At 39.4% G+C, this 14,227-nt stretch overlaps 1 protein-coding gene across 9 annotated transcripts; it reads left to right on the top strand.

Moving 5' to 3' along the window:
* The first annotated feature begins 1,791 nt into the window (after nt 1-1,791).
* LOC147516116 (uncharacterized) lies at nt 1,792-14,006 on the top strand. 9 transcript variants are annotated; one of them, XR_015210944.1, is made up of 7 exons: nt 1,792-1,926; nt 2,066-2,427; nt 2,512-4,376; nt 10,657-11,268; nt 12,356-12,455; nt 13,144-13,250; nt 13,469-14,006. XR_015210944.1 is itself a non-coding variant. In XM_086588768.1 (4 exons), the coding sequence occupies exons 1-3, from the start codon at nt 1,891-1,893 to the stop codon at nt 4,361-4,363; spliced, it is 2,250 nt and encodes a 749-aa protein (XP_086444894.1). In that variant the 5' UTR covers nt 1,792-1,890; the 3' UTR covers nt 4,364-4,376; nt 12,356-12,685. The 9 variants fall into 9 exon arrangements, 1 of the variants encoding a protein (XP_086444894.1); XR_015210937.1 differs by lacking the exon at nt 10,657-11,268; XR_015210945.1 differs by lacking the exon at nt 13,144-13,250.
* The last annotated feature ends 221 nt before the right edge of the window (nt 14,007-14,227 follow it).

The following is a 14,227-nucleotide window of genomic DNA, read 5'->3' as shown; positions in this document are numbered from 1 at the left end:
GTGAGGGGGAGCCGCAGCCAGGCAACAATCTGCCCTACTGTCACTACTAAGATCCCAGGCCGCGGTGGTACTAAGTGGGGGTAATGGGTGATCGAAGGCACGTCCTCTATCAAAATGTCCACTGGAATTCCGTAAGCAGCCCTAATTGCACTCAAATTAGGTCTACGATATTTGGATGGCGGCGGTAATGGTGCGATGAAGCGGCCATAGGTGGACGGGGCCGCCGTAGCGGCCATCGGGGGTGGAGAGGCCACCTCAGTAGACCGAGAGGAAGAAGAGGCGGTGGTCTGAGAAGGGGAGGGGTTCTCGGGGTTCGTCGCCGACATCGAGGGGAAGATGAATAGTTTTGAAGGAAGAGGAAGACTCTAACAGCTGCAATGTAAAGAGAGGGAAGAAGAGAATACAATCAATAAGCTAAGGAGAGCAAAGAAAAGAGAAATGAACCTGAAACAGAGCCAGGTGGTGGCGAAATCAGACCGGAGCAACGCCAAGGAGTAGAGGAATCAAGCGAGGGGAGAGGGAGAATGTTTTGGAGAGGGGAAGATGTATGGGGAGAGAAGAACTGAACGAAGGAAGTGAGGGAGAAGAGAGAAGCGGGAGTTTAAATAGTGCAGGGGCAAAATTGTAATTACCCAGGTGCAGAAAATGAAGAGACGGTAAAGGAACCAACAATAGATCGACACGTGGAGGTTCAGAACCCGAGGGGGTGTGAAAACAGCGCACATGATGAGTAGCTAGCAGCACATGCGAAAACCGATGACGTGACAAAAGACATATCCAGAGAAGAGAGGAAAGCAGGTTCTCGACCCCGGGCCTATCAATCAAGGCCGCAGAATCGAGAATGGGCATCTGTAGTGGTGGGGTCGGAGACATTAAATGTCCTATGTCCAGAGGGGCCGAGGCCAGTCGCTGTAGGAGGAGTCGGGGAGCAGCAGATCCTTGTGGAGAAAGGGCCCGAAGCAAGATAAACAGAAAATGCGGGAGTAGAATAGCATACCACGGAAGGTTAAGGCACAGAGGTAACCCTACACATGGAAAGGAGAGAAGCGATGGATAGAAGAACATGTGGACGACTGGGATGTGAGAGAGGGAGTATAAAAAGAACAGTGATAGAGAGAGAAAGAGGGAAAAAAAAAAAAAAAAAAGAGAGAGGAGGCGAGAGATAGAGGAAGAAGTGAGAGATTGTGTGTGAACAGAGTTCGAGTCACAACAGAACTCTAACCCTATTTTCTCCTGCCTCCATTCTTCTCCTTCTTGGTTTCTCCATTACAACAACTTCACACCTCTCCTTATTAGTTTCTCCACCTGAATTGAATTATGAGTTCCAGAACGTTAAACTAACTATATCTCCTACTATACTCCACAGGGACCTGCCACTCCTGACAATGGCACTCTGAGTAGCAGAAGGGACTTTCCCAGGTGCTTCACTCCTAGCAGAGAGGAAACCAACACACGTATTGTGCGGCTGTTCTTTTGCCGACACAGTTCGACCATACCTCTTTGGCCAGCTTTTATGTAGTGCACATGATGGGATCTTTTCAGAGAGCCTGCCCACATGACAGCAGGTTATATTTTTTCCTTGGTATAAATAAAATGCGCTAAATGGGGATTGGGGACTATGTGCCGTGGTTGTAAACTCTGATGAACATTGCCAACTAATTTTAATTTCAACATAAACCAGCCAATATGACTCAAACAAAACAATAGACATCAACTATGGGCTTTTTGAGTTTTAAGGCCGAAAAAAGCCCAAGGACCGGGGCCCTTTAAATTCCAATGGATCAAAGTCCCAGTAGTAAATTAAAATAACCTACAACCTGATATACCATATCAACGTACGCCCTCTCTCTCTCTCTCTGTTCCCAACTCTCCTCTCTGTAGAGTACTCGCATGGAAACATTGGCTCCGGTCAACCCATATAAAAGGGTAATTAATTTATTCTTTCCATTCTGTACTTCATTTTAATTTACAAGGGTTTCTTTACATTTATCTCATCAATTCAAGGGTTTCATAACAAAATCACTATTAATTCCTACACCCTTAATTTTTGTTTTCAAAATTGTAGGCCATGTCCGGGAGAAAAGTGATAGCAATATGTCAATCCGGGGGAGAATTTGTAACGAATAAAGATGGAACATTATCTTACAACGGAGGTGATGCACATGCAATTGATATTGATGATGGGACTACATTTCAAGAGTTTAAATTAGAGATAGCTGAAATGTGGAACTCTAGTCATGCTGGTGGGACCATGTCTATAAAGTATCTTTTACCTGGTAATAAAAGAACTCTTATTACTATATCCAATGACAAGGACTTAAAACGCATGATTACTTTCCATGGGGAAGCTGTTACCGCCGACGTCTTTGTTTTGCCTGCTGAACTTGTTGCTGCTCATGGTGCCGTTTCTAACATGCCCGGCAGCAGGTTGTTGACGTTTCATTTCTTTTTTCTTTTTTATAAATGTACTGTTAAGTTGAGAAATGTTTATAGTATTGGTTGATTATGTAGGTCGAGTAGAACTACGGCGTCAGAAGCAGTGATACCGTATGAGCATCCTAATGTTGTTGATGATACACCTATAGATATAGCGGTTGATAAGAATTATCTTCCTAGTATTTCCTTTGAGGCGAAACATCATAAAGCTACAAAAGAATGGGAGAATATTATTACCGGTGTGAATCAGAGGTTTAGTAGTGCGCATGAGTTTCGTGAGACGTTGAGGAAGTACTCTATTGCACATGGTTTTGCTTATGTGCTTAAGAAAAATGATCCTCTTCGAGTTACTGCGAAATGTAAGTCAGAGGGTTGTCCGTGGAGGGTACATGCGTCTAGGTTGTCTACGACTCCGTTTTTCTGTATTAAGAAAATGAACCCGGAGCATACATGTGAGGGATCTGTTGTGACGAGCGGATATCAAGCGACTACGAGTTGGGTGGCAAGTATAATAAAGGATAAGCTGCAGGCATCACCAAATTACAAACCGAAAGATATTGCCGAGGATTTTAAACGAGATTATGGGATTGAACTAAAGTACGCACAGGCATGGCGTGGGAAAGAGATTGCCAGAGAGCAACTTCAGGGGTCTTACGAAGAGGCATACAGTCAGTTACCGCTTTTCTGTGAGAAGATAATGGAAACGAATCCGGGTAGCTTTGCTACTTTCACCACTAAGGATGATTCAAGCTTTCACCGTCTTTTTGTTTCATTCCATGCTTCAATATGTGGGTTTAATCAAGGTTGCCGGCCCCTCCTTTTCCTTGATAGTACACCATTGAATTCAAAATACCAGGGGATGTTGTTAACTGCAAATTCAGCTGATGGAAATGATGATCTTTTTCCAGTTGCTTTTGCTGTAGTCGATTCTGAATCTGACGATAATTGGCGGTGGTTTTTGGTAGAGTTGAAAGCCGCAGTTTCAACGTCACGATCCATAACATTTGTGGCAGATATAAAGAAAGGTCTAAGAGAATCCATCACTGATGTCTTTGAGAGTGGGTACCATGGCTATTGTCTGCGTTACCTTACAGAGAACTTTAAGAAAGTGTCCCACGAAGTGAAGCGTCTTTTGGTCGCTGAATTTTATGTTGCTGCATATGCTCCCAGGGTCGAGGTATTTCATAGGAGTATGGAAGGTCTCAAAAGTATCTCCCCCGAAGCATATAATTGGGTTTTGGAAATTAAGCCCGAGCACTGGGCGAATGCTTACTTTGAGGGTGCAAGGTATAATCACATGACATCGAATTTAGGGGAACTGTTCTACAGTTGGGTATCAGAAGCACATGAGCTACCTATCACTCAGTTAGTCGATGCTATACGAGGGAGGATAATGGAGTTGATCTACACACGCAGGGTTGATTGCAATAACTGGTCGACTAGACTTACGCCTCTAATGGAGGAAAAGCTACAGAAAGAGACCTTAAAAGCACACTCTCTTCAAGTGCTATTTTCACCTGGTAGTACATTTGAAGTTCGCGGTGACGCCATCTATTTAGTTGATATTGATAGTTGGGACTGTACTTGTAAAGAGTGGCACATCACTGGTTTGCCATGCAGTCATGCTATTGCTGTCTTTGAGTGCATTGGAAGGAACCCATATGATTATTGCTCCAGATACTTCACAGTTGAGAGTTACCGATTAACATATTTAGAGTCAGTAAATCCAGTGCCTAATATTGACAAGCCTGTGGAAAAGGATTCACCTCAAGCAATAGTTAAAGTAACGCCTCCTCCTACTCGTCGTGCTCCGGGCCGACCAAAGATGAAGCGTGCTGGATCCCTAATGGTTATTAAACGACAACTTCAGTGCAGCAAATGCAAGTGTCTAGGCCACAATAAGACAACATGCAAAGAGACTCTATAGGATGCGGAACTTGGTAAGTAATGTAATCACTTTGTGTCATGTATCATTTTTCTAGTCATACTATTGTTTTCTTTATTTTTTTTTTGTTAAGTGAAAGCTAGGTGTTTATTTTGTCAATAATCTCAAAATTCGGAGATATAAGGTACAATAATAAGCCAGCCAGGAACATTACGAAAAGAAAATTATTAACTAGCATCATGTGGCGGTTAACAGTCCTAACTACCACCCCTCATCTGCATTCAGCACCACTATTGGGATTTAAATCACTGCTCCGTTTTCTCTGGACATGCAACAACAACACAATTTGTCTGAGATGTGTCAAGGCCTCACTGGCCCCTTCTTAAGCTGCTCATATATTTTATTGGCAGCAGTTAAGGGCCGTCAAATCTCCTCCATCTCCTATTGACCGAGTTAATATGGGTTTTTGGAGGTGGAAGTGTTGGAAGATATGTTTGTCGATGACGTCTATATCTATTCTTATTAATAGCTCGTCTGAAGGTTTTTTCAGGAGCTCTAGATCTATTATGTGAAGACATCTATATCTATTCTTATTAATAGCTCGTCTGAAGGTTTTTTCAGGAGCTCTAGATCTATTATGTGAAGACACCCTTTGTCCTTGTCCTTTTCTTTTTGGTTGTAGAATTCCCCGGTAAGATGATTGTGAGAGCACATTGCCTAGGAGTTCTTAATGGGTTTAGAGTGGGGCAAAAGAAGATCCCCATCTCTCATCTCAACTTTGCGGGTTTATAATGGTATTTCCTCGAGCAACTTTGATTCTTCAGGGTTATTTTTTGTTGTTTTAAGGAGGTATAGTTTGGGAGTTAATATGTCTGGAGTTCTATCTTGAAGGTAGGTAATAGAGGTGATTTGGAAGCTTCTCTCTTCATCAGTTGCAGCATTGTTCTGTTCGCTGGTAGTGTTTAGGTATCTGGTGGACTACATGTTAATCATTGGGAAATTGGACCCAGTCTCTTGGGACCAATCCCCGCCTTCACTAGTGAAGGGGGTTTTATTGATTTTGAAAATTTATTGAATATAAGTTGCAACTTGCAACTATTAAAAAACATAAAATAATGCATATCTAGGTCCCCATGACCTCATTTAAGGGCAGAGTATAGATTCAAGGTGATTTCATATACGTAAGGGTGGAATTTGAGCCGAGCGGCTCGGGCTCAACTCGGGCTCAGCTCGTTTAAGCTTGGTTCGAGCTCGCTCATTTAACTATATGAGCCGAGCTCGAGCTCAAATTAAAGCTCATGTAACAAATGAGCCTGATGAAGCTCGGCTCGTTTTAGCTCAAATAGCATCTTTGTAGTGTAAAATAACCGAGCTACTCAGGCTCGGGCTCAGGCTCGGGCTTGGGCTCGTTTAAGCTCGGCTCGAGTTTGCTCGTTTAACTATATGAGCTGAGCTCGAGCTCAATTTAAAGTTCGTGTAATAAACGAGCCGAGCTTGAGCATAGTAAAGCTCAGCTCGTTTAGCTCAAATTCCACCCTTACATATACAGTCATCAAAAGACTTAGTAGGAAATGACCAGGGTGGGAGGGCGTCTTATATCCAAAAGTAATTGGGTTATTTTCATAGAAAGCACATAGAAAGCATATTAATCTTCCAATTAATATTGTACATAGACTTTAAGCGATTATCAAAGATATTCTGTGGGATAATATGGTGGAGAGGCATATGTACCATTTCAGGTTGGGATTGAGTGTGTATGTCCAAAGAGGATGGAGGTTGTGGAGTTGTGGGGAGGAGAGAGAGAGAGAGAACTTATGGAGGAAGTTTATTATCTCCAGGTCTGGTCAGAGACTCAGAGTGAGATGGGGTTGCTTAGCACCCTTGAGGCCTTCTGAAGGAGTATTACATTTTAGTTGGGTAACGATGAGAGTATTTGGCTTTGGGTGGATGTTTAGGTTGATGAGAGCCCACTTTATTGGGTGTTCCCTAGGTTATATATTTATTTGATTTTAAGACGCCCAATTTTTGTCCGCTTTATCCGGCCTTACAGAAAAGTTGGATTCCATTGCTATGGTGAGATCAGAGAAGTTAATCATCTGTGGCCTTTTGACAAGAAAGGTTTTCTTGACTAGATCCTTTCGTTTTCAGCTTTTTGCTTTGTCCTCGCCTCATTGATCTACACACATCCCGATTCTCAAGGCATAAATATTTGGGTTTCCATGGTTTTATAAAAGGTCTGTTTTATTGTGTGGTATGTCCTCAACCGAATCTTAACCATTGATAACTTTGTGAAGAGACAAAGCTGTGAAACAAAACAGTCCTTTTTTATGTCATCTCTTCATAAAACACAGCAGTGGTTATTTATGAAATGCCAAGTAAAAATCTTAAATGAACATAAACTCTTACACCACATCTGCATAGTATTTGTATTCAATACTAGTCCAAACTCTATCTTTTTTCTTGTGATCAGTAAAGTATAGTTTCTATATATATTGAAAAGAAAATGGATGAGATATCCTATAGTGCTACAAAATACTAAGAAAAAAACATAGAAAATCCTATCAACAGCTCATAATGGACTCCCATCTGCACATGAAAGTGTTGAAAGGGATGTCTCAAAACTCGTGCACTTTCAACCAAAAAAACAAACGCGCTTTGATGACCAAAACCACCTTCCCCATAGACATCGTAGTAGCTTCAAAATGTCAATTATTCCTCTCCAACCATATATCCCATAGGATTGCAAAAGGAAGCATGCTCCAAAGACGGCAACCCTTCCGAGAATGGACCCTCAAATTCCATGAGTCCAAACTCTATCCAACTCCACACACCTTTGGATTTTTCAATTAAATAGTTGAGGAGATAATGTGTGAACTCATTCACATATGCTAAGTCAGGAGAGGTGTCTGAATGTGACCATATGTGAAGTGTGTGCATTAAGTATACACTTGTTATATCTGGCACAGCTAGGCAACCATATGCATGGAAGTCTGTGAATCTCTCTATGGGATTGATAGATTCTTTTTGGTTCAAATCTGATCCTTGTTGAGCTCAATTGGACCACGCCACCAAGCTTGATGATAGCTTTCTTTTGGCATGCCTAGTCAGCAAGATTCTTAGTCATGATTTTTTTTTAAAAGTAAGGAGACCAGTAAGATTGAAATTTCCAGGTTAATGTTCCCTTTGCATTCTAACAATCCAGTCCACTTGCGGTTCATTTAGACGCTTCCTCATGATTTTTGAGTTTTATAGTATGAATATTTTCCTTGGGACCCAGTTGTAAAAACTGCCGGGCATTTAGACTGTTCAAGAATAGAAGATAAGCTAATTCTCTCTTTAAGATGAAAAAACTAGTCAAGTATAACAATTCATTCTGTAGTTGAACCCCTAGTACCCTACTGCACAGAATTTTGTTTTAGACTTTTTTTTTTCATTGTATATATCTGTACAACCGATTAAATAATCAGAAGTTTATCTTGCATAAAGTAAGCCTAACCTCAGATCTACCTTTTAAGTGGAACTTAGGAGGAAACACATGTTTGTCCTAGAACGGAAAGAGTTCAAATTTATTAATTTCCAAAAGTTTAACAATTACTCACAGCATAGGAGGCGTACAATCAGACATATAGAGAAAGACTGGAATAACAATCATTGAATATGAGATCTAATAAACTGCCATGGTCTTACACTCTTACTACTTTCCTAGTAGTTTACTCCTTGATATCTTATGACTTTTTCGCCTTTTGCTTCTCTAAATGTACCTCTTCTTGTATTCTCCTTGGAATTTTCGTTTTTGAGCTTTTAACATGGGAGGTTCTTTAACTTTAAAGTTTTGCGCATTGAAGATGCAACTATCCGTATGCCAATTTAGGCCCTTTAGTGTATGGTTTAGGCATCAAAGGGTCAGTTGGTTAGGAAGGCATCAGAGAGTCAGTTGATTAGGGGTTCCAGGTTGTGATGTCTGATGAAGCTCTACATCCCACAGCTTAAATTGACTTTTTTATTTGTGTGTTGCTTACATCAACCAACTTCATATTGTTATGGCCATCTTATTGTTTGAGGCCATCTCTTGACTGAAGGCGAATTGGTTCAAGAGTTTCACCATTGGAGAGTGATGTAGGACATTGTGGTATGCATTATCTTGACCAAGAGGTGAAGAGGGAGAATTGCTAGCGTCCTGCCCCTTTTAAGAGGTAGGACGATCCTGACCTACTACATGACAAAATAAATGACATGTTGACCTTGTGCACAAGTTTATATCTTACAATAAGGAAAAACAAATAAATCAATGAGTTGACTCACTTATCTCTTCCAAACCAACTAACAGTTAGCACCTAATCTAGCCACCAATGTTCCAAACACCACCAACGACTTTTCAACACTGGCGAATGATACAGATTTGATTGTCGGAAAGTAGTGATTGCGAAGGCGCCATCCAAGACACGAATAACTCCGTCGATTGTCGGATCCGGTCATGGGTTTACATGTCTTCTTCTATATGTTTTAAATTTCGAAAACAAAATATGGTTGTGATTATATAATCTTTAAAACCCAATCTTAAGTTAGGGAAAACAAAGTGAAAGAAAGCAATTTTTCTAGGAACCAAAGTTGTTGGGTTAAAACTAAAGTGTTCAAATGTAATCTTAGTTTATTTTGTTTGGGTTTAATTAATTATTCACATACATTGACATGAAAGCTGTTGTTTATACTGTGGGTTTTCATTGAGTTATTACTTCTTTGTGGATAGTGAGCATTTCTTTTTTCCGATGAACTTCCGGTGAGCAGTTTACATTCTCTGGTTTTCAAGAAGGAAGGAGAGAGAGTCATTTTAATTTTAAATCAAGTAATTGGTCAAGTCATTTTCCTCACTCAATTCTGTCACATAGCAGGTCAGGACTGTCCTACCCCCTTAAAGAGGCAGGACTCAAGCAATTCTCGTGAAGAGGATAAGAAGAAATATTACCTAAAAAAGTAGTTTCTATTCTTTATTGTTTCTATTTAGAGGATTGCTAGCGTCCTACCTTTTAAAGGGGTAGGACCATTCTAACCCAGTAGAGACAAAAAATGTTTACTTGTTGACTTACTCTAGTGGTTCTCTTTTCCTTCACAACAAAAGACTGTTTTAGTAACCCATCTTTTCTCCCTTTTTTCCCCACCGCCCCACTATCACCGCCTTCGACCACCACCACCTGTTTTTTAAAGTTTTCAATTCTAACTCATTTGGGCCAGTTTTTCCCTCTATAACTAACATTTCATGCCCCAATACATTTTATACATACCTAATTAATCAATTTTGAATGTTCATATACCTCCATAAAAAATTAGAGAAAAAGAGTATCTTCAAATATTCATGTCCAAACACAATTTACCACTAAATTTTAGTCTGAAAAATTAGAAGAAAGGTAAAACTCTATGCTTGTTGGATATATATTGTGTGATTTAATTTTACTCCAAAATGTGCATAATGGAATAAAATTATAAACAATCTAAAGACCCAAATAAAATTGAGTTGTAACTCTTCTAATTGTTGTTAATGTAGCATGTGGGTGGTGCGCACCACTAGTGGTGGTGGTTGTTCTAGAGAGAGTAAAAAGAGATGGGAGGAGTATCAAAAAAATGGAGGAAGAGGGGAGAGTCTGGTGGGGGAAGATGTGAAATACTAGTTTCAAAGATTAGATGATTGGGACCGGTTCAACCATTGTTTGGTTACTTAATTTTGTTTTTTAAGAGGTAGAATGACGTTAGCAATTCTCTTCTATTTATGAGTGGTTCTTATTTTGAGAAGTTTTTATAGTTTTTGTTCTAGAAGTTATTTCTATTTTTTGTTATAGGTTTCTATTCTTCAGAACTTTTTCTTTGTGGTTTTAGTTTGACTAGTTTCCGATTTAGGAAAGTTACTTTCTCATTTTCAGAACTCTCTTAGTTTCAAGGTCAGTTTAGAATGGCTTTTTTGATACTTCTATATCCCAATATCATACGGTTAAGGCCATATTTTCTTGTTCAACGCCATCTCTTGGCTAGGCAAATGAGTTCAGGAATTTTATCAATGGGGTGCAGGAGGGATGTAAGAGCATCATGATAGGAAGAAAGTAAGCAACAAATGCAAAATAAAGTAGCTTCTAATTTTTATAGGATTTTAGTGTGTGTGGTTTGTATTTTGAGAAGGTTTTTTGGTCCTAGAAAGTGGTTCTCTTTTTGATAGGTTTCTCTCTTTGAGTGCTTATTTATTTATTTATTTTCCCCAAGTAGGTTGTAATTTAGGGAAGCTACTTTCAAAGATCATTTACGTATGAGTCTCCTTGGTTCTTTGTATGTGATCATAACCAAAGTTTTAGCTGCAAGGTTGATGATGGTCATTGGAGTCATCATTATAGACTTCAAAATGCCTTTGTTAAAGAAAAGGGCAAATCAATGATTGTGACTTGATAGCAAATGTGGTTATTGATCAGAAGTTTCTTTGGAAGCTCCAGAGGATTGCGGCAACACATTCTACTCTCACCTTTCTTATTCATCAATCATCATGGGTACTTAGAATGACGATGTTCTTGGTGGTTGTTGTTATCAGTGGTTTTACAGTGTCAAATAGATATAGGCTACCTCCATTTTAAAACCACAATTTGAGGATGATTTGATGTTCTTCACTTGTGCCACGGTGGAGAATGCTCTTGCAACAAAGAATCTACTTAGTTGGGTTGAGTTGATGTCCAGGCTGAAAATTAACTTGTCACATTCAAAGATTTATGGCGTGGGGAAGGTGGAGAATATTGTTTACTTTGTCAACATATTGGGGTGTGAAGTGAAGAGCTTTCGTACTGTGTAATTGGCATTTCCTTTGGGAGCTAAGAGTGAAAATCAAAAGCCATTTGGTGTAAAGTGATTGAGAAGGTGGAGTCGAAGCTTGTGGGATGGAAAATCAACGCATCTCCATTACCTGCAGACAAACTTTGGTAAGACTTACTCTTTCTAACATATCCAATTATTTCCAATCTTTGTTTCCAGTTCCTTTGTGCATTTCCAAGCACTTGATCAATTGTCGAAGTTATGTCCTTAATGGCGGTTGTCTGAGTTTAATTAAATTTGTGGTCTTTAAGTTGTTAGTTTACCATCTCTGTTATCTGACGAACGGTGAGTGTTGCTATAGGAATCGAAAGTCAATGAGAATTAATTGCGGAACTTGATGAAGAATCTAAGAAATGTCACATGTTGGCTTTCTAAAAGTGTGTCTGCCAAGTCAGGTTGTTAATTATTGAGTGAGTTCAGTCCCACATTCATTGATGTATGACCTATGGGTGTTCAGAACTTGCAAAATGCTATTGGAAGGGTGTTATCTAAATATGTTGCCGTACCTAGAAGGTACTGTCATCTCATTGTTGCAGGCTGTGGATAGAGAGCCTAGTTGTTCAAGATAAGCTTCTTAAAGGTGTCCCTCTCTCATTTTGTTCACTTCGAGAGTAAAATCTTAATTTCATTTGTCCAAAAAAGCGTACCGTTGAGTTCCTTGTAAATGTATTGGTATGGTGAAAAACATGTATGGACTTCCACTAGTGATAAAAAGTAATAAAAGTGCCTGCCCCTAAATAGATATATTGCTAAACTCGAAAATGTTGAGGTGCTGTGCTCTTTGGCTGCCCGTTGGATTGAATCTGTTCAATTGGGTCTTGCTAGATCGTGCTTTATATATACTTCTTATTTTTGTTTACTGTATGATGGTCAATATTTTTTTTGATTGGCAAGCCTGTTTTAAATGAGATCAGTAACTCTTTGATGCTGGCGGGGTTCGAACCACAGACCTCTGGTATCATCATCCAAAGGTTTTACCGACTTTGCTAGTCGGCACCTGCGATGGTCAATATTTCTTATCAGATTATACATAACTGTGCAAAAAACTTTAGGATGTACTTTGGAAGTATTTTAAGGAACTTTTCAGGATTGTGTTGGTTCTACTTTGTCAGGGAGTTAACCTGATTTACTATTTTGTGTAAATTTTTTGTTTTCTACTCTATTGCGACCTAATGTCTTTTATGTTTTTAACAGAGTCAGTTATCAGTCAAATGGAGGAACATGCGCGACTGGGATCACTAGAAGAGACTAGAAATCGTGTAAACGTGTTTAGATAATTTGTAATTTAATCCAGGTTAGTTTTTCGCCATTTCATTTTGTATCTGTAGATTATTACGGCAAAGCACCTAGGTATTATGACATGGTCTCAGTGCTCACACTGTTGGATCTCACAATCCATGATGTTTGATCATATTGATGTGACTATGTGAACCACCAATTCGTGTACTTCGTTTTGTCACACTACTTGGTACCATGGGCATCTGGGAATGACAGCAATGTCAAAATCTAGGACCGTTTTCCTGATTCTTGTTTAGTAGTCAGGCCTTTTCTGTATACAATTATGCATAAGCATTCTCTATGTGTGGTGCGCTATTGACAGTGAAAGACTTGCATGAAACTGTGAATAGGAAGTATATGACTGTATGTGGTTGGGGATCCTGCAAACCTCACACTATTAATTATTTATCTTCATATTTGGAAGGGTTTAGTTGGTTTTGGCTGAATGGAATTTTCATTACTTTTCTGAGTAATGTTGCCAGCATACAAAGCAGCTGGATAGAAAATGAAACATATTTATCTTAAGCGACTGATACCAGAGCGATTGATATTTAGTGATTGATAAGAAGCTACTGGTTGCTTGATGAACCAAGCATAGTTGAAAGAGTTGCCAGGTTAAGAGTGGAAAAAGATGTCAGTTTTAAGTGTGGTGGTACTTTCCGTTTTTTCTTCTAATTTGGGACATTGTATTCCTTTTCATGAAGGGACCATTGATTTGCTTGGGAAATGGAGTTAGCTGATATTGTATGCTGACAACAAGAAGTAATTGCATGACCATAACTATTCCGAAAAAGAGGACTATGTGACTGCGGTATGATGCCATGATGGTCAATATCATTTTTCGACCAGCGTTTATAAAATAATAGTTCATGGATATGACTTAACCAAAAGAGAGTTATAAATCACGGAGATATGTCCCAATTGCTTTACTTGTCATTATTTGGAACTTGTTTCTCTGAAGGGAAGAGAAAAGGTGAAGTTGTTATGGTAGAGATGTGTATGTACTCAACTGGGTGGTTTTCTCTGCAGTTGTGAGTTTTCTGGTGCAACTGCAAGAAAGCTGGTGGTGCAATCTCTTGTAATATCTGCTAGGTTGAGTGAAAAGAATAAGTTTCTTCCTGCAAGAGTGGTGTGAAATCATGGTGTGGAAGAATGCACTTCCAGCTAGAGGGTAAGGTGGTTTTGATCACATGTATAGGCAGTGCACCTTAATAAAGGAGAAGCGGTTTGTCAGTGGTGGGTCTGCATTATCTAGCTGTTGAATTTTCAATTTTTAGCAGGGAAGCACAAAATTCTGAGTTTTGCTCTACCTTTCTGATTTGGGATTTGAAACTGAACCAAAAAGGACACTTTTGTTCTCCCTGAATTTTTGATTAAATAGTTATCTTTGAACGTACAGGTTCTGATTGTATAAAAATCATCAGGCAACGCTCTGAATGAAAAAGTACTCAGGAGTACTCAGGAAGTTAGAAATGCTTCGATTTTGTTTGTACCCTATTGGCGTGTCTCAGGGATGCATAGGAATACCTGTCTTCAACCTTAAATAAGACTCTTTTGGTAAATTAAATAAGACTTGCTATTCTCATCATGGATGCAAACTAGAAATGACTTGCCCCGAAGGACTAATACTATTAATCTACTTTGTTGACATATTTAACTGACAAGGTTTAGGTTAAGACGAAGTGTCTGTCAGTCGTCTGAATACTATCAGAGAGCCCAAGCTACAACTACACATATCATGATCGATATGCTGCTAGAATTGAAGACTTGAAACTTGAAAGCATATGC

Source organism: Coptis chinensis, chromosome 2 (genome assembly GCF_015680905.1).
Source record: "Coptis chinensis isolate HL-2020 chromosome 2, ASM1568090v1, whole genome shotgun sequence".
Classification (NCBI taxonomy): Eukaryota; Viridiplantae; Streptophyta; class Magnoliopsida; order Ranunculales; family Ranunculaceae; genus Coptis; species Coptis chinensis.
This window is presented reverse-complemented; position numbering and strand designations above follow the sequence as displayed.